At 51.2% G+C, this 21,817-nt stretch overlaps 1 protein-coding gene across 2 annotated transcripts in view; it reads right to left on the reverse strand.

The window, feature by feature from the left end:
* The window catches only part of Dchs1 (dachsous cadherin-related 1), a 33,327-nt gene that overhangs the window by 3,563 nt on the left and 7,947 nt on the right, over positions 1 to 21,817 (reverse strand). For both annotated transcript variants that reach the window (XM_026777576.1, XM_005370232.2), the window contains 19 exons: positions 13,956 to 15,854; positions 9,092 to 9,280; positions 8,768 to 8,999; positions 8,397 to 8,633; positions 7,137 to 8,162; positions 6,739 to 6,932; positions 6,463 to 6,559; positions 6,204 to 6,361; positions 5,176 to 6,037; positions 4,845 to 5,084; positions 4,599 to 4,724; positions 3,983 to 4,192; positions 2,026 to 2,904; positions 1,795 to 1,908; positions 1,433 to 1,644; positions 1,190 to 1,344; positions 912 to 1,042; positions 545 to 828; positions 58 to 196 (listed from right to left, as the gene is read on the reverse strand). In XM_026777576.1, coding sequence (XP_026633377.1) covers positions 58 to 196; positions 545 to 828; positions 912 to 1,042; positions 1,190 to 1,344; positions 1,433 to 1,644; positions 1,795 to 1,908; positions 2,026 to 2,904; positions 3,983 to 4,192; positions 4,599 to 4,724; positions 4,845 to 5,084; positions 5,176 to 6,037; positions 6,204 to 6,361; positions 6,463 to 6,559; positions 6,739 to 6,932; positions 7,137 to 8,162; positions 8,397 to 8,633; positions 8,768 to 8,999; positions 9,092 to 9,280; positions 13,956 to 15,740 — 7,270 coding nt within the window. In that variant the 5' untranslated portion in view covers positions 15,741 to 15,854. The remainder of the gene's footprint in view (positions 1 to 57; positions 197 to 544; positions 829 to 911; positions 1,043 to 1,189; positions 1,345 to 1,432; positions 1,645 to 1,794; positions 1,909 to 2,025; positions 2,905 to 3,982; positions 4,193 to 4,598; positions 4,725 to 4,844; positions 5,085 to 5,175; positions 6,038 to 6,203; positions 6,362 to 6,462; positions 6,560 to 6,738; positions 6,933 to 7,136; positions 8,163 to 8,396; positions 8,634 to 8,767; positions 9,000 to 9,091; positions 9,281 to 13,955; positions 15,855 to 21,817) is intronic.

The raw sequence follows: 21,817 nt of genomic DNA on the forward strand, positions 1-21,817 counted from the left end.
TGCCCAATAACCCAATAGGGTCAATGATAAAGGGATCGGATTCTGGAGAAGACGTACCATTGTTGGGGTCGACATGGAAGCCCTCAGCAGGGGAAGCCAGATGATAGGAAATGTGACCATTGGCACCAGAGTCTCTGTCTGTGGCAGAGACGGAGAGAATGGCACTGCCTGGTGGGGTATGCTCCAACATCATCACCTGAGGAGTAACAGAAAGTATTCGAGGCCAAGCTTCCCAGATGCCCTGCTTTCCCCCTTAGCCTGTGAGCTGGAGGCTGACCCCACAAACTGTACTTGGTGTCCAGATTAGAACCACACTCCCTGGCACCAGAATAAGAACTGCCTACCCTTTGCCTTCTCGCCACAGAATGCAGAACTTGGATGCAGTCCACAGAACTTGAAAAGCTGGCGTTAAACAAGACACTCCCCCCACACTCCCACATCAACTCCGACACCCAGCCCAGTCAGCCACTTCTACCTCTGTTATGGTGCTCCAATAGGAACAGGGCCAGGCCCAGGTATGGGGACATCAAGAAAGAGCTGGTACCTGGTAGAGGCTCTGGGAGAAGGTAGGTGCGTTGTCATTGACGTCCTCCACAAGCACTGTGAAGTTGGCACGGCCCTCATGAGGTCCATCATGTGCCAGCAGCTGTAGGTGGTAGTGATCACATTGCTCAAAGTCCAGGGGGCCCGTGAGGGAGACACGTCCTCCATAGCGGCCGATGCTGAAGGGATCCCGAGGCCCAGATGGGCTCAGCACATACCATAGGACTGGTCCAGAGTCCACATCATTCCCAGTTACCTGTGCAATCTCTGAACCCAACAGTGCATCTGCAAAACATGAGGAAAAGGTGACTGTAGAGTTCTTCTCACTGTGGGAGCCATTGACACCTCTTGTTGTACTTGACCCTCACCTTCTGACACTCGGAGCTCCCAGGGCTGGGGGATGGTGGGGCGGTTGTCATTGGTATCGATGACCATCACTGTCAAAGTAGCTGAGCCTACCAGGGCTGGGCTTCCTCTATCTGTGGCCATCAGTACCAGCCTAGATACAGAGCATAGTCAGGGAGCAAGGCCTAGAGATAGGAATGAACCCCGGGAAGGGCAAGGGGGTGTGGCCTAGAAAGTGAGAGAAATGCAAGACAGGGCTTGAATCCACACAGACTCAATCCATACAGGTGCCAGGTCTCACCGTGTTTCAGCCCAGATTTCCCGGTCCAGGATAGCCGTGGTAGTGATAGTGCCTGTAGCTGGGTCTACATGGAATAAGCCCCGTGCCGGCTGGGATGCAACCAGGCTGTAGGAGATCTGTCCTCCAGAACCTTGATCTAGGTCATCTGCTTCCACCTAGTAAGTGTAAGAGATTGCTGACACTGGCTGGGCCACAAACAAGTCTGACCAGCCCTGTCCCTTATCTTCCCATCACACCCCACACCTGCAGCAGGGGACCCTCCAAGGGCCGGGACTCTGGCAGGAAAGCCACATAGTGAGGCCGCAGGAAACGGGGAGCGTTGTCATTGGCATCTTGAAGGGTCAGGGTCAGCACCGAGAAAGCAAAGGCTCCTCCACTCTCTGCTTGGAGCACCAGTCGTAGTCGTGGGCTTGTCTCAAAGTCAAGCCCCTCTGCTGAGTGGACTGTGATGGCTCCTATGGGAGATAGGCTGCGTCAGCCATAGTGCCTTTCCTTGCTCTGGAGCCTCCCTCTCTGAGGGAACTCCTCCCCCCACCAAAACCCCTCTGGCCCAAAGAGCCTACTCCTCCAGGAGCCTTCCTCCTGTAAGACTTCCAGCTCCTTACCCGTGCTAGGCTGAATGGAGAATATCCCTTTCTCATTCCCACTGAGAATGCTATAAGTGATTGGTCCATTTGAGCCCCCTGAATGGACAGCCTTCAGGGAGATGACGGGAGTTCCTGTAGGGAAAACAAGAGAGGAAACATGGTATTCATTGGACTGTGGTCACTACATGTCAGTGACTAACCCCAGTCCTTTCAGGGATTCAAATCTGTGACATATAACTGGGGACCCACCTGGGGGTGCATTTTCACGGAGTACAGCCTCATTACTAGCTCTGGGAAAGCGGGGTCCACGCTCAGACTCTCCCTGTATTCCAACAATGACCACACCAGTGGCAGAGCGAGCTGGTCGGCCAAGGTCAGTAGCCACGATGAAGAGCACACGATCCCGAGGTCCCAGAGCTACAGGGGAGCGAGCCACACGGATTTCACCAGTGTAAGAGTCCACAGTGGTGCCGGGTGGTGGTGTGCCTGCCAGCCGGTATAGAATAGAGGCGTTGGCACCAGCATCACGATCTTCAGCTCGAAGTGTGGCCAGAGCCAGGGTTGGGGTACTGAGGCTAGGACCTGGGCGGGGTAGGCGGAGGCGCAGAGGACTGGTGGGGAAAGTAGGTGCGTGATCATTGACATCACGCACTGTGACGGTGATTGGTACTGTGGTGCTTAGGGGCCCAGCAGCTGCACCATCCACTGCAGTCACAGAAAAGGCATAGCTGGCACAGTGTTCTCTGTCCAAGGCAGTAGCTGTACGCAGCTCTCCAGAGGTGGGCTCCAGCAGGAAGGCCCCTGCTGTACCTGCACCCAGGTAGTACATCACACGGCCATTATCTCCGTCATCGGGGTCGTGAGCCTGTAGCTGCAGCAGTAGGGTCCCTGCGGGTGCATCCTCAGGTACCTCCACAGAATAAGCAGGCACAGGAAAGGCTGGGGCATGGTCGTTGGCATCCAGCACTGTCACTGTCACAAGCAAGGTGGCACTGAGGGCTGGCTGGCCTCCATCCCTGGCCTCTATCTGCAGCTGGAATGTAGGTTCTACCTCCCGGTCTAGTGGCCTCATGGTGCCAAACTCCCCAGAAGTGAGATCTAGGGCAAAGGCTCCTGAAGGGTCGCCATCTGCAGAGAAGATGCGCACATGTTAGCCCCGTGAGTAGGGGCAACTTCTAGGTAACAACAGGAATACAAGCAGTAGAAGGGAGCGGGGAGAAAGACAAAGAAACACCGAGGGCAAAGAAGAACACTATAGCCCGGTGGTGGTGGCGCACTCGGGAGGCAGAGGCAGGTGGATCTCTGTGAGTTTGAGCCCAGCCTGGTCTACAAGAGCTAGTTCCAGGACAGGCTCCCAAAGCTACAGAGAAACCCCATCTTGAAAAACCACAAAAAAATTGAAGAACACAGAATAGAGTGTGATCCTGGGACTCCTGAGTCCCCAGAGACCCTTTCAATATATGTATAAAATCAAATTACTTTCCTAAAACATTTTATGTCTTTTTATTCTCATTATCTCACAAATATATTTGTGTAATGTATTTTCCAGAATATTCTAGGTTTTAAAAAAAAGATATATTTTCAGAGATTCAATTTGTCCTGGTGACCTTTACTTACATTTAAGATTACTGCAACCTCAATACTATTCAACGATGTTTGAAATCCTAACATTTTCTTATGCCTATGCAGAAATAGCAAACAATATCCTTAATTGTTCATTCCTCTATGATATCTAATTCTTTTGTGTTTTAATATGAAACACAGCAAATACTTGTTTTTAACATGCTACCTACGAATCCTTTGGGGTTCTGAAAACTAAACAGTATAGCTGGCTTCCTAGTATAATCCCAACTGCTCCGGAGCCTGAAATTGGACAGTAATGAATACAAGACCAGCCTGGGCAACATAGTTGAAGATCCTATCACATAGAACAAAGTTTTAAGAACCCCTGAGACCGAAACAGTTTGAGAACAATTGACTTTGTGTGGAGTGACAAGAAAAGAAAAAGATAAAGAAAATAGGGGTAGAGAAAGATAAAGAACTGGAGATGCTCTAGAGGTAACTTGAATACACCGAGCGTCAGGAAAGAAACAAAACACAAGAAGGGAAAAGAGACACCGAAGCATTGGCACAAACTGACAAGGACCAAGAAGCAGCAAGAACCAGGCAAGTAGGTGCTGGCCATGTGGCACCGGACGCCTCTCACCCAGGATGCGGTACTGTAGCTGTCCATTGAGCCCCCTGTCTGGATCAGAGGCGCGTAGGGTGGTAAGGGTTTGGGGGTCCTGGCCCTCGGGCACTTCCAGGGAGAGGTGGGTGTTTCCGAAGGTTGGAGTATGGTCATTCTCATCTTCCACAGTCACTCGAACTATGGCATGAGTTAACAGGGGTGGCAAGCCTCTGTCCCGGGCATATACTGTGGAGAAACAAAATCCACAAGGTTTACCCTACCTCATGCTATGGAGAAACACACACACATGTTCACCAGGTCCACATATAAAGCAGAAAATGTCTATCACAGCACACACTTGTGCACACAAGTGGGCACACATGACATATGTCAGAAAATTCCCCTTTCCTTTCTGTGTCCCATGCTGTTTATATGCAACTAGCGTCAGTGGTGATGTGACAGAAACAGCAATTAGGTATCAAAGCCTGAACTCAACTCTCAACACAGCCACTTCCAACCCGTTAGCTTGAGCAAGTCACCTAACCTCTCTGCTAATGTCAATACTCTCCTCTATTAAGTGGCTGCAGTATGACCAAAGGAGGCATAAAAGGCTTGGTGGTGACAGTAAGCACTGCAAAGTTAATCAGTATACCTGTCAAGTTGATCTCCTCCTGCTCCTCCCGATCCAGGGCCCTCAGAGTCGTGAGAACTCCAGTGTTTGGGTCCAGAGAGAAGCTCTCGCCAGAGACACCCCCATAAGTCACTTGCCCATTGGCCCCTAAGGAGAGGCAGCATGGAGGATGAGCAAACGGTCTGTATCTTTTATTTCCCTGCTCCATCCCTTTATCAATTCACTCCCAACTTGGTCCCTCACATAATTCATTCCCACAGGTCTTACCAAGATCGGGGTCCGTTGCCTTCAGAGTAAGCAGAGACGTGCCAGGTGGACTGTTCTCACGAAGAAGGACACTGTATTCTTGTTGAGGGAAAGCGGGCGCCTCGTCGTTGATGTCAACAACACTGACAGTCAGGAGTTGAGTGGATGAACGTGGCGGGGAACCATGGTCCAAGGCCACTACTGTCAGTACGTGCTCAGCTCGCTGTTCCCGGTCCAGAGGCCGCACCACGGACAGCGCTCCTAGGCCACAGTGAGGTGGGTCGGTAGCCAATTTTAGCATTCCTTGTACTTCACCACCCTCCATGCCTCCCATCCGGGGCCCAACTCTCACCAGTGGTAGCGTGTAGCAGGAAGTGGCCATCCCCTCCAGCCGCAAGGCGATAAGACACGCGGGCAGCCTCCCCCAGGTCTGGATCCCGAGCTACCACGTGCAGCGCCGCGGGCCCGGGCGGCTGATCCTCCGGGAGGCGCACCCGCGACGGGGAAGCAAAGACCGGGGCGTTGTCGTTTTCATCCGTGACAAAGACGCGTGCCGAAACGCGCGCTGCCCGGCGACGGCTGGCATTGGTTGGCCGGTCGGTGGCTTCCACGAGCAGCAGCAGCGCGGGTGTGGTCTCGCGATCCAGGCCGCGCGGAGCGCTAAGCGCTCCAGTGCGCGCGTCCAAGCGCAGGGCGGGCACCGGGGGTTCCTGCCGCAGCAGGCGGTATCGCACGTCGCTGTTGGGACCTGGGCCATCCGCGTCCGATGCACGGAAAGTGTACAGCGTGGCGCCGGGCTCAGGGTTCTCGGGTAGCGCCAGTGCCAGGGGGTCTCGCGCGAAAGTGGGAGCGTGCTCGTTCTCGTCCTGCACGCGCACTTGCACTCTCAACAGCCGCGCGCCTGCGCCTCCCGGCCCCTCGGCGCGCACCGTGAGTGCGCGCCAGGCCGGCCCGGCCTCGAAATCCAAGGAACGCGCCAGGTACAGGCGACCTGAGACCGAGTCCAGGGCGAAGGTGCCCTCGGGGTCGGCGCCACTCACCAGAGTGTAGGTGAGTGTGCCCACACTGGTTGGTTCCTGTGGAGCCACCGAACCCAACAGGGATCCAGGTAGAAGTCCTTCAGCTGCTGTCACCGTCAGGACTACAGGCACCGTTGCCGCCGGGTCAGGTTCTGTGAAATCCGGTGACTCCACCGTGCGGGTGGAGGGAAGCACCTATTGCGCACCACAGCGGGAGGGAAAACTGAATCAGGAGGATCTTGGGAGGTAGGGAAGGTTAGTCAGACTGGACTGACAAAGAGTCCAAGGATCTCAAGAAGCTGGGTCTATAGGAGGGGACCCAGAAGGCCAGACCAGAGGGCTTTTGGAAAGGCAGCATTACCTGCACCAGCAGTTGGAGGCTGGCACTTCGAGGGGGGCTGCCTTGGTCGTGAGCACTCAGAGTTAAGACATAATGGGGCCGCTCTGCTCTAATCAGGGATTCTGCGGTGTGCAGCTCCCCCGTGTGAGGATGCAGAGAGAAGAGCTCGGAGCCAGGACCTGGGGACAAGAAGAGGAAGGATTGAGGTTTTAGCAACCAACGCAAGGCAGGCCATGAGAGCCCTGATCACTCTCAGGGTCCCCCCTCTCTGCCGTCATACCAGTTAAGGTGTACAGGATGGTTCCGTTCTCCCCCTCATCTGGATCTTTGGCCTGCAGAGTAGTTACCAGTGTTCCTGGAGGCACACGGTCTGGCACCTGTGGGAAGACAGTCACCTACAGTTGTCTTCTTCCAGCGATTAAAATAACCCAGAATTGGCTTGCATTCATTCATAGGTGGAACTGTTTTCCTTTTGTCCTACACCTGCTCTAGGAGGCAGTCTCTCTTACCTATACTCAGCTCAATTGGGAGACCCTCCTCCTGACACTTGACTCACCTGTACAGGGAGGCCCCCACCAGCAGCCCCTGAAGCCTGCAGGAAGGTGGGACTGTTGTCATTGAGGTCGAGCACTGCCACATGCACTGTGCCTGTGGCGCTGCGGGGCGGACTCCCCGCATCCTGCACATGTACCAGGAGTTGGAAGCTGCTCTGCTGCTCTCGGTCCAACGTCTGCAGGGTAGTTACTTCTCCTGGAAGCAAAGGTGGAGAGTGTGGTGGGATGTTTAAGGATTCAGAGCCTGGGAACTACAGATAAGCCGTGGCTGGGGAGTGTGGGCAAGTACCAGGGCCAAACTCCAGGCTGAATCCTGATGCTTACAGCCCAGATCTGGGCTGGGGATCTTGTCTGGGTATTTGCCAGTCTGGAGATGAGGCTGTGAGGTCTCAGTGCTTACCGGTCTGGGGGTGGATGCGGAAGGCCTTACTGTCTTCTGATAGCTGTTGGAGGCTGTAGGTCAAGCGTCCATTAGGTCCTGAATCTCTGTCAGTGGCAAAGACTCGGCCTACACTGGTCCCTGGAGGTTGATTCTCTGCTACAGCCAGGAAGGTGGGCTCTTCAGACAAATGGGGACTGTGGTCATTTTGGTTGAGGATGCTGACCCTTACAGTGGCTGTGCCTGTTTGTTGCCCCAATTCAGCTTTGGAACCAGATACAGCCATCACCTTCAATGTGTATAATTCCTGAGACTCCCGGTCCAGTGCTGCCCGTAGCCATAGCCACCCACTCTGTGGTTCCAGGCCAAAGGGGTTACTGGCTCCATCTGCTGCAAGATGATAAGTGACAGGGCTCCCATCTGGTGCCTGAGCTTGTACTTGCAAGATCTGAGTTCCAGTGGTAGTGCCTGAGGGCAAGTCAACACGGTAGGTAGGGCTGTCAAACCGTGGAGCCAGCCCATGGATTCCCAAGTCCTGTGTCACCACACGAAGCCGAAAGTGGCTGGTGCGTGGTGGGGAGCCTCCATCCCGGGCCTCCACCTCCAACTCATGTGCTGGTCCCCCTGGAGGCCCCAGAGGTCTCATAAGCCGGATGTGACCTGTGATGGCGTCCACAGTGAACACTCCATCACCTCCAGCAAGTAGACTAAAGGTGACCCGACTGTTGGCTCCCGAGTCAGGGTCTAGGGCACGCAGGGTATAGATGGGAGTCCCTGGGGCGGTGCTTTGCGGCAGTAACACAGTGTCTTCAGGTGCAGGGAAGGCAGGAGAGTTATCATTCATGTCATCCAGCAGCACACGGACCTGAGCCACAGCAAAAGCTGGGGGCATTCCACTGCCTGCTTGAACTTCTAGCTCTAGGACAGGTCCTAGAAGTTCTCGGTCCAGAGGGCGAAGTGTTTTTAATAGCCCTGAGGGTGAATCTAAGGAGAAGAGCCCTTGGGGATCCCCACCTGATAGGGTGAGGGTCACAGGCCCTAAGCGACCTAGGGAGAAAGAGAGAATCATCAGGAAAGAGGAAGGGGTCACCTCTTGATCCCAAGAACAGTTCCCACCTTTGTGCTTTATTGAGCATTGAGAAAGGGGCAGGTGTTGGCAAGGAAATCGGCATTAAGGTGGCATTCGTGTGCCACACTGTTTTGTGTTAGAGCTTCCAGTGGTGTGCTGCTGTAGGGTCACCCTGAGATGGTACTGAAAGACTGTACTGGGATATCTGATACCTGCTGGGTTGTGTGCCTGGACTATGCCCACACTGGTGCCTGGTGCCACATCCTCTGGCACCGAAAAAACATATTGTAGTTGGTCAAATATAGGTGGTGTGGGGGTTCCAGGCACAATGCTGATGTTGACTCGGGCAATGGGTTCTGCTTGCAGGCCACCTCCATCCTGAGCCCCAATCTCCAGCTGCACCACAGAGTTAGCCCGTCTGGCCAAGGGCCAGGCTACTGTCAGCAGCCCTGGAGAAGGAAGAGAAGCAAAAGTAGGTGAGGGAAAGAACAGGGAAAGGTCCTGGAAAGAGGAGGTGTTGTATCATTTGGACAGGTGGGAAGAGGGGACTGATAGCAGGTGTTGGTGATGGGAGGCTCCTCACCTGAATGTGTGTCCAATGCAAAGAGTGGGGGACTATTGCCAGCCAGGATGTGGTAGGACAGTCGCCCATGGGGTCCCTGGTCCGGGTCATGGGCATGCACTCTCAGCACAGCTGTGCCTGGTGTACTCTGAGCACTCAGACTGGCGGCATACTCCCGTGGGTAGAACTGAGGTGGGTTGTCGTTCTCGTCAGCCACAAACACCTTCACATACACTATGGACTTGAGGCCTCCCTGGTGGAACATGCAATCATCAGTCAGTAGGCCTTGTCTAATCTCGGTGAGAACTCTACCCCAATATCTCTGGCCAAGGTCCATTTACTTACCCCATCAATAGCTGTCACCGTGAAGTCAAAGCTTGAAGGTCCCTGGTCACGATCCAGGGTCCGGGTGGTACATACATCACCACTGTGGGCATCAATGTGAAATGGGGGAGATCCAGAAGCTCCAAGCCCAGCACCCAAGGAATAGGAGAGGACGCCAAATGGACCACTGTCAGCATCTGTGGCTGTCACCTGGGGAGAGGCTGGGGTAAGTGATGCCTCCTCTTGCTGGTCAGAAAAGTTAGAGCTAAATGGAGATTAGGAAGCACTGCTGGTGCCCAAAGACCTTGGATGGCACACACAGAGGACTAGAACGCGGACCAAAACCCAACCCCAGGCCAGATCCCACCACTTAGGTTTCTGGGAGGCTCTGGTTACAATTGTTTTTTGTTAAATGGCAAATAAGACCCTGCCAAGGCTGAACCTTGGAAGCAGCTCTTTACTGTGGCTGTGGGCCCAGATATCCGAGGAGACAGACTTTCTTCTGCATGAATCCCTGTGGGCAGCAGCGCAGCTGCAGCCATCAATATGTAACCTTGTTTGATGTGTGCTTGAAGGCACTTTAATATATAGCGTTGATTCATTAACATTGACTTCACAGACACAAAACAGTAAAGAGGCAGCCACGGTATACTTAGATACTCTAACTCCCGTTTGACCAAAGCTGATCTAATGAATGTAATTTATTCTAAAAGGCACATCACAGTCTTCTACTGCACTAGGCAGAGCTCTACGGTTCTACTTGGGGATTGTTTTAAACAACAAAATAGCTAAGAGAAAGCACAAAAACAACAAAACGTGCCGCCAAAACAGAGCTCAGAAAGGACACTTGGTCACAGAAAGAGAGATGAGACAAGAAGCGAAATGTCACCCGCTTCAGCCTCAAGCTGGGAACCTACATATTAGGTGACCCGTCTCTGCATGTGTCTGGGGTTATGTAATGATGCATATAACAAGGATTACCTACAAAGCAGAGTACCGAGGGCAGCAACCTTTAATTCCAGAAGACTACAGGAAACAACTATCCTCATAAAGTCTCCTAATCACCTAAATCAGAGACCTGGTTGATGAATAGTTACTAAGATTGATATTTTAAGTCGAATCTTGTGTGTGGAGACTGTTGTTTTGTTTTGAGATGGAGATCTCACTATTCTGCTCAGGCTCACCCTTCTAAATGCCAGGATCACAAGTATACCACCAATCCCAGCTTGTATGTCTAATCTTTACTAAGAGTGTTTTTTACACAGTTGAATCTGATCACTACAGGGTCTGCTCCATGGTTTCTGGATGGGACTCATGCACTTTAGCCTAGGACAGGGCCAGGTACACAGTACACGCTCTGTGCATATTCGTACATGGAGCGAATGGACATCCAATCACCCTGCTTTATAAGGAAACTTTCTTTCATGCTCAGCTTTACACACTGGGTGCACACTAGGCCCTCCATAGCGGGTGAGCTGGTGGCTGACTGCTGCAGGCTGTGACAAAGTGCTCTTTGTGGGTAGAGAGACCTCAGGGTCATGATACGCTGCAAGAGGAAGCTGCAGAGTTCCCCTTCTCAGCCAGAAAATGTGCTCAGAAAGAAAGCTGGCCAAGGACTTCTAATTGTTGCCCAGGCCCTTGACAGAAATGATCTGTGCCATTGTTTATCCTCCCGAGAGACATTAAGACCCTGCCATGGCTGAACCCTAGAAACAGCTCTTGCTCCAGCTCCTCACGGTGGCTGTGGGCCCGGATATCCCAGGAGACAGACAGACTTCCCCCTTGAATCTGTCCCCATAGGCAACAGTGCAGCTGCAGCTGCCTTCAGGAGCTGTTAAACACCTCTGCCCTCTGACTCTGTTGCAGGAAGAAAGCAATAAACAGTGGTGGGGGGAAGTTGTCAGGAAGTGACCCCCAAAAGGCGCAGAGGCCTTTGACTGGAAATGACCAAGGCAGAAGTGAATTTCCTGACCCCCTGCTCAGAGGTTTCTGTAGGTTCTCAGCTCTGTCTCCCGTGCTGGCTCAAGGCTGTAAGAAGCTCACGCCTCTCCTCTTACCTACACTTGGCCCCTGGCTCTCATCAGATGCACCATTTCAAGGACAGAAGAAAGACCCTGTCAGACTCTGAACTTAACTGTAGCTTCCTATCCTGACATTCTTCCTGTATGCGTCCCTCGTTCTGATTTCTTGCTACTATCATAATCTGCTTTCCTCCTGTTGGTCCACCCTCACCGCTGGCCTTCTCCATTTACTGGACTCTGGCTGCTTTTATTCATCCTGTTCCCCGAACTCTCTCCTTGGCCTTTTTTTTTTTTTCAACCTGACAGGCCTCTTTCACTTTCTCAGCCTCAGAAAACATCTCTGGTAAGCTTCAAGCTTAGGGCACTATTCCCCTAGGCTGAAAACTTGTACATCCAGATGCCTGTTCACTATCTCCACCTGGCTGTTATCTGAAATCTTGAACTGTCCAATACTAAACCCATGATCCTTTCAAACTTGCTGCCTCTTCCATCTGCTCGTTCAAGCCAGGAGTTAATTCTTCCCTTTCCCTTGCCTGGTATATCAATCAGTCAGAGATTCAATAGGTCTTCATTAGCACCCTTCTATTGAGTGCGTCTCTCCATCTGAGCTATTTTCCCTTGGATTATTCTGATTCATTTCTTATAGGTGCCTGACCCTTCAACCCATTAACTCTAAATTAAGGGTTTTCAACCTTGATATTTCTGATTTTAGGCCAGATTATTTTTTAAGTTCTGGTTGCTACTGTATGCTTTATATCATGGTTATCAGCACCCTAGACCATTGCTCCACTGGATACTGGGAACATCTCATCACTTATAGCAATACAAAATGTCTAACTATTGCTGACTGTCTCCTCTGGAAGGTAAACCTGCCTCCAGTTGTAAACCACTAGCCTATACTGACAGCCACTTGAGAGACAAATTTGATCATTTTACCTCTGTACTGAAAAAGAAGCTTCAATATTTTACATAAGAGAAACAAATTCCCTGGCGTGGTGTGGGTTCTTCCCTGGCCGACCTTCCCACATAGTCTTATTTTCTCTTTTCACATCTCAAGCTCCAGCAAAACTGAATGACTTGGATCCCCTCAAGCAAGTCAGGTTCTCTCCTCTGTAGGTGTTACCTAGCTTGGAGCCTTTCACCTGTCTGGTCACCGCATGAAGTCAAAAGTTCCTGTGCTTTAGGAAAAATCCATACTGCCTATTGCCCCATCGTGGAAGTTTTCTTATTTCAATAAGCTGTTTATTTGCAAATTAAGGCTTATTCAGTGTGGGTTTATTTATTATTATATTTTTTTCCCTAGTACAGTGACTGGGCATATATGGTGGATATTTAACAAATGTACATTGAATAAATCAAGTGTTAAGACTTTGTAACAGTTATGAACTCCCAGTGGGCATTTTTATCTTTCCTTCATTGTTTTTAACAGCAAAAACTCCAGGAAACCACCTGGAAAGTTGCTGTAGCAGGGAGAGGAAAAGTTTGGAAGCAATAACCCCTGGTCCTGGCCAAAAGAGCACACACATGTGAGAGTGGGTGGTGGGAGCCAGACAGCAGCAAGCAGGCAAACATCCAGGATGTAGCCAGAAGGCAAGGGATCAGCCAGAGCTAGGCACTAGCCTAGAAGTCTGGGCCAGCAGACAGCCCGAGAAGACACTTGGGTTGGCCATACATCAAGCACTGGTCTCTTAAGAGACCTCCCTGCCCTCAGTCTTCTCTCTTGCAGCTATACTTCAAGGTGCCACCAAAGCCATCTTTCCAAAAGACATGTTGAGCTTCCTATGATTTTTAAGAAAAAGTCAAATCCTGCGATCTAGGCCACTATCTATTTTGTCTTCTCTCCCAACAAGTCTTTTCCATCTGTATAACTGAGGCCAGACCAAACAATATAGCCTTAACATTGTGGTGTATTCAATAGCTTTCTGTAGACCAAGTGTCTGTGTCCACACAACACATACTTCATTAAGCAAAGTATCGTTAGTTCTTCTGGGTCCTTCCTCTGGGCTTCCAAAGCTCTTTATGTAGTTATTGGTTTATCTCCCTGTCTAGACTGGGTCCTGCCTGAGATCAGCAATTTCTTGTTCCCTACTCTGAGCACATTTACATTGCTGGACTTAGAGTGCTCAGGCATGATTCATCACTCACATATTGATCCTTCTACCCTTCACCCTTAGAGCAAGTTAGCTACTTTAAAACGGACAGAAAATACAGTCTAATCGTGCTCTTCCTGGCTCAAACTGCAATGATCTCCTTTGTTTTCTGAGTAAAATCCTAACACATGGTGGCTAAGGATTTCTGCATATGGCCTCAGATTGCATCTTTAGCTTCATGTTTCCCCCATCTCTTTCCTCTTCTCCCGAGAGGCCTTCTTTCTCTGCACATGAGGATCTTACTAGATTGCTCTTATTATTTCTCATCCATGTCCTTGAATCCATGTGTCTCATCAAGGCTCCCATGCAAGGGAAGGAATGGAGATCTCTTGGAGAAGAGCCTGACATTGGACTAAGCATCCAGGGCACCATAAATGCCGACCTCTCCCTCGGGAAATAGGAGCCATATGGGTGCAGAAACAGCCCCGCCTCTGCTGCTTTGAGACTTTGCAGAGCATTTCTGAACACCACACTCTCTTCTCTTCCACATCCCATCGTAATTTCCTTAACTGCCGAGATTACTGCCTCAGCCCTTGCACCATACTCTTACCGTCCCATTACACCATCGGCACAGACGCCGGAGTTCAGAAACAGGACCCAAACCCTCCGGCTTCGGTCACTGTCAACACTTGCAAAGCTAGGCTCCTACTCTGAGGTCCTCTGTGGCCCTCAGACCTACTCTTTTCTTGCCCACACTCTGCAGGGCCTACCCACCTGCAGGAAACAGGTTCCAGGCTGGGTACCTTCAGGCAGGGAGGCATTGTAGAAAGTCCTCTGGAACTGGGGCTCGTTGTCATTCACGTCTTGTAAGGCCACACTAACTGTGGCAGAGGAGGCTAAAGGGGGCAGGCCCCCGTCCGTGGCCACCACGATAAGCTGTGGCTGAGGTTCTAGCTCATAGTCCAGCGTGGCAGCTGTGGTAATGATGCCTGAGGTGGGATCAATGGAAAACCAGTGAGTGTGCGTGCCAGGAGCCAGACTATAGGTGACCTGACCATTGGTGCCTTGGTCAGGATCCCGGGCAGTCACCCGTACCACGAAGCTGCCAGGCAGTGCAACTTCAGGCAGAGGCTCAGGCTGGTAGAGCTGGCGGTCGAAAGCAGGTGCGTTGTCATTGACATCAGTGACATGTAGTACGAAGGCAGCTTCGGCCCTTAATGGGGGTGAGCCTGAGTCCGTGGCTGTAACTCGCAAGTTATAAACATCCCTCTCCTCCCGATCCAGTCTCCGAGCCACACACACCAGATAAATGACACTGTCCTGGGTACTCAGGGCAAAATGGCCCTCTCCACCCTCCAGGGACACATTGACGTGAGCAAAGTCACCATCATCTGGATCTGAAACCGAGATTCGAGCAACAAGCTGTCCAGGGGGGGCAGCCTCAGACACGCGGGGGGAGCCATCAGCACTCAGGAAGATGACAGTCATGGAGGGCTGATTGTCATTGGCGTCTCGCACGTGCACTGTCACAAAAGCTGAGCCCAGCTCTGGGTGAGCCCCACCATCCCGTGCCTGGACCACCAGTTCATGGACTCGCCTTTGTTCAAAGTCCAAGGGTCGCTCCAACCTCAGAAGCCCCGTGTGTGAATCAATGGAGAAGGGTCCATCACCTTCACTCTGTCTCCTGTTGATCTCATAAATCACAGCTCCATTGGCACCAGCATCAGCATCAGATGCAAACACTTGCAGGACAGGACTGCCAGGGGCCAGACTCTCAGAAACCACAGCATGGTACCGACTTTGATTGAAAGCTGGAGCATGGTCATTGATGTCCAGCAGAGTCACATCCAGCAGGGCCTGGGCTCTCCGGGGGGGTGAGCCACCATCGTACGCCTCTAGCTGCAACATGTAGTGTGAGCGGTTCTCCCGGTCCAGTTCTCCAGCAACTACCAGCTCAGGCACTGGAGCTCCGTCAGGACCAGGACGTGTCTCCAGTCTGAAGGTCTCTCCAGCCCCATCACCAGACAATGCATAGCCTTGGGTTCCTAGGCGGCCAGCATCTGCATCACGAGCAGGCTCCAGTGGGTAGCATGTACCAAGAGCTGTATGTTCAGGTATCTGCAAGGCAGCCCGAGTCTGAGGGAAAGCTGGCGCGTGGTCATTGATATCAGCTACTCGCACTGTCACTTCTATGGTGGCACCATCAGGAGTGACTGCAGTGAAGCGGTAGCGGTCTCTCCGCTCACGGTCTAGGACATGAGCTGTACGGACCACCCCACTGTGCTCATCAATAGCAAGGTCCGTGACTACACCACTGCCTTCCTGGGCAGAGATGAAGTACATGGGAGGAGGTGCTGTGCCTGGTGGAAGCCCTGCACTGATGTCTCCGATCAGTGTGCCTGCTGGTTGTTCCTCGTCTATCTGTAGGTCCAGGCTCCCTGCTTGAGCCCAGGTTCCCGGCACTCTAGCCCCCAACAGCATCAGCAGCGGCAGCAGCAGGAGAGTCCTGAGGCTCTTCATGCCAGGGCAGGAGAGTGCAACTCCCAGCTCCTTCTCCATGGCAGGGGCAGTCCAGCTGGAACTCCAGCTCCAGACCAGACTCGTAGCCCAACTTGATTTCAGGATTTGGATCAGATCCAACTTGGGCTCTAGTTGCAGTGCAGGCTCTCTGACCTAAGAGAAAAGCAGAGGGACAAGGTCACTACTGGGGGAAGGATTAAGAGGTCCGAGAACTGGGAATCGGGCCACACCAAATCTCAAACATGCTCAGTAACAGCAGGGGCTTGAGCAGCACCTCATCCATTTCCAGCCCTCCTTGGGACGCTGCACTTTGGGATTCCCCGGAGTCTCCTCCAGCCTGCCCCCCTGGCAAACCCCTAAACCTCATCTCTAAGCAGATTATTCCATCTCCTGTTTTTCAGGTCTGAATGCCTACAAACTTCCTTTTTCTATTTTTAAACTTAAAATTAGCTATCTTTTCATATATTTTTTTTGCACCCAGGACTAATACCAGTAAAACACCCAGTGCCCTTTAGCCCTCCGTCACTCCCGAATCTATAAGACATGAGTGCTGACTACAAACAAGGCAAACAGGTCCTGGTTTCATGGAGCTTATAACTATGAGTTGAACAGTGAGTCACAAATACAATAGGGTTAGGGAGAAGTCTTGGAAGCAGAAGAGGACATAAGGGGCTTAACAGAGTCACAGGGAGCTATTACGAGGCAGTGACATTCAACTTGAGAGCCAAATGATTAGTAGGTATCAGCTATGCAATGGTGGGCAGAAGTGAAGGATACAGAAGAATAATTCTGGAAGAGTAAACAGAGTTTGGAAGGACTTTGAGTCCACATGAGAAGAAGGGTGGAGAATGTCTAGGAATGGTTGGGAAGCATCACCTGTGAGGTGCAGTGTTGGCACAGAGAGTATATAAAGGGCAGGGACTTACGCATAGCATATTGAAGGTTCTTATATTACCCTAAGTGCAAAAGGGAGGCATTGAAGCATTTCAACAAATGCCACAATGACTTACACACAAAACAAGCACATACAGATAGGGCAGGGAGGAGGGTTCGGTATGGCACTGTTTCCATGCTGGTCTGGAAGCGTCAGCAATAAAAATGGGGAGTGATGAGTAAGTTTGTGGGGAAGGGGCTGGGGTGGAATGGGTAGGGCTTGATGGCTGCTTGAAGGCACGGGATGGGGGACTATATATCAAGAGTGATGGGCAAGTTTCTTGTGGAAATGACCAGTCGAATAACATATCCTTAGGTGTCAGACACTGAGAAATAAAACCAGAGAGGGGAAGTGGCTCTGGGAACCCTCTAAGGAAACGAGGGTTTCAAAGGTGACTGAAGTTCAAGGAGAAGGAAGTCTTTTAGTGACTAGCAAGAGCTGAATCAGTGGCGAGGTGGAGCAGAGGCTGATGGGAGACAGCTGCAGGAGGGAAGGACAGTCCCTGTAAGGCTGTTTCACATGTCCCCCGTGTCACCTTCCACCTCCTTTGCTCTCTGTGACACCTCTCCCGCTGAGCCCGTCAAATCTTCCTTTTACTGGATCATTCTGCATCAATGACCACTACTAACTCCATGAGGTCCACTCCTCCTGGTTTTACCACCGTTTCCGTCCACACTTTTCCCTGTCCACTGCTCAGGCTCCTTCAAAAGCTCTTCTTCTCCGTCCAGCCCTTCAAAACCAGTGTCTTTTAGGACTCTGTCCTGGGCCTCCTTTTGCCATCCTCATAGTCTGGCTGGGCATCTCTCCCCACGCCTTCACCTCTATTTTCTTTCCCGTGAACAGCACTACCATCTATCCACACCTCAAAGCTGGAAATCTGGAAGCTCTCTTTAGTCTTTGCTGTTAAAACCTGGCCATGTCACCCAGGTATATGTCAGGTCTAGCTTTCCTACACTGTTGCCACCCCAAGCTTCAGCCTTGTCATCTATCTCTTTTCCATTTCTGCAACAGATCCTTTCTGATCTCTCTGCTCCTTGGAGGAAGACTTGGACCCTCTTCTGCTCCATCCCTACCTCATCAGAGAGAGCTACACACTTACCTAACCAGGTCTGTAGAGGAATCTCACTGATCCCGGATTCTTGGCAGCAGAAAACTGCTGCCCTGTTACCCCAAAAGATATGCAGACACACTATTGCACAGGCTTGTGGTTGAGGGTTCCGAGGACCCCTGTTTTAAGCATAGAATTTCTGACCCACATCATAAAGTCCACTTTTCATTAGTGTCTTTGCGGTCTGAGTCCTGCCAGTCTCTCTTACGGTCCCTACCTGTAGTTTCTCCCTCTGCACTTTTTCATTCCCAGACTCTATGCCATTATGTTCCTCAATTCTTTCTTGCTTTGTAAGATACCTTCTAAGAATCGTGTCCATGTGGTCCCCTGTTATTAAATTTCAAGATCCAGTTTAAACCGTCTGTGGATTCTTCTATGACAAACCCACAGCATCTACCACAAGTAACAAGTCAGTGAGCAGTCCAGATGTGTTCACGTGTATGCTTCTGCACTGGATTGGAGGCTCCTGAAGGGCAGGGCAGGACAGGTCTTGTCTCTGGTCACACACATGCCCCTCCCCTGCTCACACACTCAGAGAAATACCTATAGGTGTGTGAACTCAGATGACATACATGAATGACTATGGGAACCCATGACCCTGGATCCTCTGATCTTGATTGATTTTGCTCTTCTCTAGGACTTTCTAATCCCTGAGCATAGGTGTGTCTGTGACCTCATCTTACACTTGCAATAGAAAGTGTGCACTAGGTGTAGGGAGGCTGGAGAGATAGCTCTAAGTGTAAAAAGAAGTACTTGTGGCACAAGCATTGCTCAAGCACGAGGAACTGAGTTCAGATTTCAGAACCCACACAAAAAAATCCGAGAATCTACACATATGCCTATAAGTCCTGCACCATGGGGAGAACAGACAAGAGGATCAGTGGGGCTTGCTGGCCACTGACCTAGCTCCAGGCCTAGTAAGAGACCCCATCTCAAAAGAAGAAGAGGAAGAGTGATAGAACATACAAAGGCACATGTGCCTGAACACACATGTGCACATATACCACTACATATTCACTTTTTTAAAAAAAGAGCAATACTTTGAATCCAATCTAAACGTTAATTTGACTAATCTGTGAATTAGGTTGGCTCCACACTCAGAGACTGGTGAAGATGTTGATGAGAGAAGCTCATGCAAAGTGAGGTCCAGGTTCTTATCACACTTTGCACTATAATTATTTAGCATAGTGCATGACCGTCACACTTTCTGAATGAGAGGTGAATCAATAGTAGGAGACAAAAGTTCAGCCGAAACAGCCTTATGGGGAAGGATGCAGGCCAGGTGGCTCCCCTGGGTAAAAGCAGCCCCTCCTTCCAGACTACAGATTTCTGTAACCCCTTCTTACCTAATACAGACCTCTGGCCATGGCAAACTCCCTCAGGGCACTCTCACACTGATCCACACAGGCTTACACAGAACATAGGCCTCCTCACACCCTGGCACACACAGAACACTGGCAGACTAGCTCACACAGATCTTTTCAGTCAGGCCGCTCACATGTAGACAGGCTCGATCGACCGGCACTTGTACACAGACTTACTTTAAGACACAACCAGGTTACATACAGACACTCCTCGTCACATGTACTCTGACACCCACTTTCACACGTGTTAGTGTATTAACGTAGGCATCTATAACTCACATACACAGAGATCTCCCACAGAGAGACACGTACACATCCTTCACACACACTGACAAGGCAGGCACGTGCACACACACTTACAGACCCACCCACACGCAGGCATGCTCTCTCACATGCTGCCGGGGCACTCGTGGTCAACTTTGCGGCTGCAGCTGTGACCTCCAGGTCCCTAGGGCCTCTGTCTGGACTATGCCTCATCACTTCCTGCTCCACAGCTTCCAGTTCCAAACCCGAACTCCAGACTCTCTCCCGAGACCGTCTCATCCTTTCTCCAGCCTCTTCTCTGCACCGTGCCTCCCATCTGTCCAGTGTTTCTCACTGCCTCTTCCCTAACACATGCTCCTCCTCCCGAGTCTCATTTCTTTCCTTCCCAGGTCTGTCTCATCCATCTTGCCTCCTTCCCCAATCTGTCCTGCCTCCTGTCAGGCTCGGTCACAGCTCTTCTTCCACCCATTGCTGCCTTCCCATATGCCCTGACTTTGTCCTCAGTCCTGTTACTTGGTCCTGACTCCATCTCACTCTCCCCCTCTATCCCGACATCTGGGCCTCTGGAACCACAGCTGGTTCTCATTAAGAGGGGGAGGGGCAAGACTGTTCATTGGGGCCTGAAACGTGATGTCAATCCCCCCTCTCCTAGCTAGCAGAGCCCCCCTTCTTGTCCCCAGCCTGTATGTCTACAGGGCTGGGATCAACTAGAAACATGGGAGAGGAAAGAAAGGTGGGCTATGGGGAGGACCAGAGGGACCACAAGGGAAGGAAGAATCTCTCCTGGAGGAAGTCTAGGAGTGGCCCAGAGGTACAGAAGGGGAAGCATGCTAGGGGAGCTGGCACCGCCTAAGCCTCCTCCCTCAACTTCCTGTCCCAGGGCCAGCGAGGGGCAGGACCAGAAAGACAACAGTGGTGAGGAGGGGGGCTATAAACAGCAGCTGGGCTAGAAGGGGGAGGCTAGGAGGGTAGCCTCAGTGAGCAAAGGGAGATGTGGATCCAGGGCCAGGCAAAAAGAAAGGAGGAAGAGGTGAGCGTTCTGGTGGGAGCACTGAAGCAGCAAGTCTGAAGGAGAGCAAGTACTACAACAGAGGAACAGCCAGGCCAGGGGGCAGTCGGGGAAGGGGGACAGGGGGAGAGAGGCGGTGGGAGGAGGAGAAGAACACTGTTGGACCTCCTTTGTGGATGTCCATGAGATGTGCCCCCACCACTCCCATCCTAGGGCAGTGGCCAGGGCACTGCCAAGGCCTGGCTCTGTCCTATCAAGGATGTGTTCCCAGGAGGCACTCCAGGGAGAGCAGAGGAAAGGAGAGAAAAGCAGAAGAGGCTCTGCTTCTGAGCTTTTGCTGTGTGCTGGGCCCCGTGCCAGGCAGTTCACAGACAGTATCTCATTTAATCATCATAACAACCGTGTGAGGAAGGAATCCCGGCTTCCAGTTTCCAGTGAGGAAATGGAGGCTCAGAGTAAAACAATTTTCCCGAGTTAATGTCTCCCTAATCTGATCTCAGGACTATGCACACTCCATGTTGCCTGCAATTTAAAAAAGGAAACAGAGGAGGAAACAGCAGGGAAGCTGAGGGGAGCACCCTAGCAGGACGGTGAAGGCAGAGATTAGATACAAAGAGTCCGCAATAGTGCAGGTTAGTGGTGAGGGTAATGAAAAGACAAAGATGTGGAAGATGGAGGCGGTGAAGTGGACAGGATCTGGCTGAGGACCCTGTAGGAGCGGTGAAGGAATGGAGAAGCTTGACACTCTCCTTGGGTTCCAATCACGATATCAAAGTGGTTCTTATTAAGATACTGAAGACAAGAAGTCACTTGGGGAGTAGATGTTGGGATCACCACCCAGACATAATTGGATCTTCAGGTCTGGCTTGTAGGAAAGGCGTGGCATAGAGATATGGATGTGGACAAACTAAAAACTGTAGGTGTGGAAATGCCAATCTGATAGGGTCTAGAGAGTGAGAAGAATCTAGGCCCAAGCTCTGTAAACAGTCACAGAGAAAAGGAAGCTGAGACCTTTCTTCTTCCTGGAGGCAGCGTCTCCGAAGGGAAGGAGGACACCTCAGAAAGAAGGAGAGAGCAACCATGCCCAGTGCCGTCAAGAGTTCGAGTGAGGACAATAGGCTGAGAAGCAGCTGCTGACTGTAGTGATAAGGCCACTGAGACGTAAGGGGGCAAGGCTCCTGTAGTGGGAAAGCAGAGAGAATGCATTGACTCATAACTGGTACAAACCAGGTTAGACTCAGCATAGACGAACCTACTAATGCATGTTTATTGCATTCCTACAACAGGGAGACAAAGAGTATGTCACATGTGGCAGAGCAAGAGAGCGGCATAGACCCCAGCAATGGGAAATACTTATTAACTTATTAACTTTTCTTCTTCTTCTTCTTCTTCTTCTTCTTCTTCTTCTTCTTCTTCTTCTTCTTCTTCTTCTTCTTC

Source organism: Microtus ochrogaster, unplaced genomic scaffold (genome assembly GCF_000317375.1).
Source record: "Microtus ochrogaster isolate Prairie Vole_2 unplaced genomic scaffold, MicOch1.0 UNK73, whole genome shotgun sequence".
Classification (NCBI taxonomy): Eukaryota; Metazoa; Chordata; class Mammalia; order Rodentia; family Cricetidae; genus Microtus; species Microtus ochrogaster.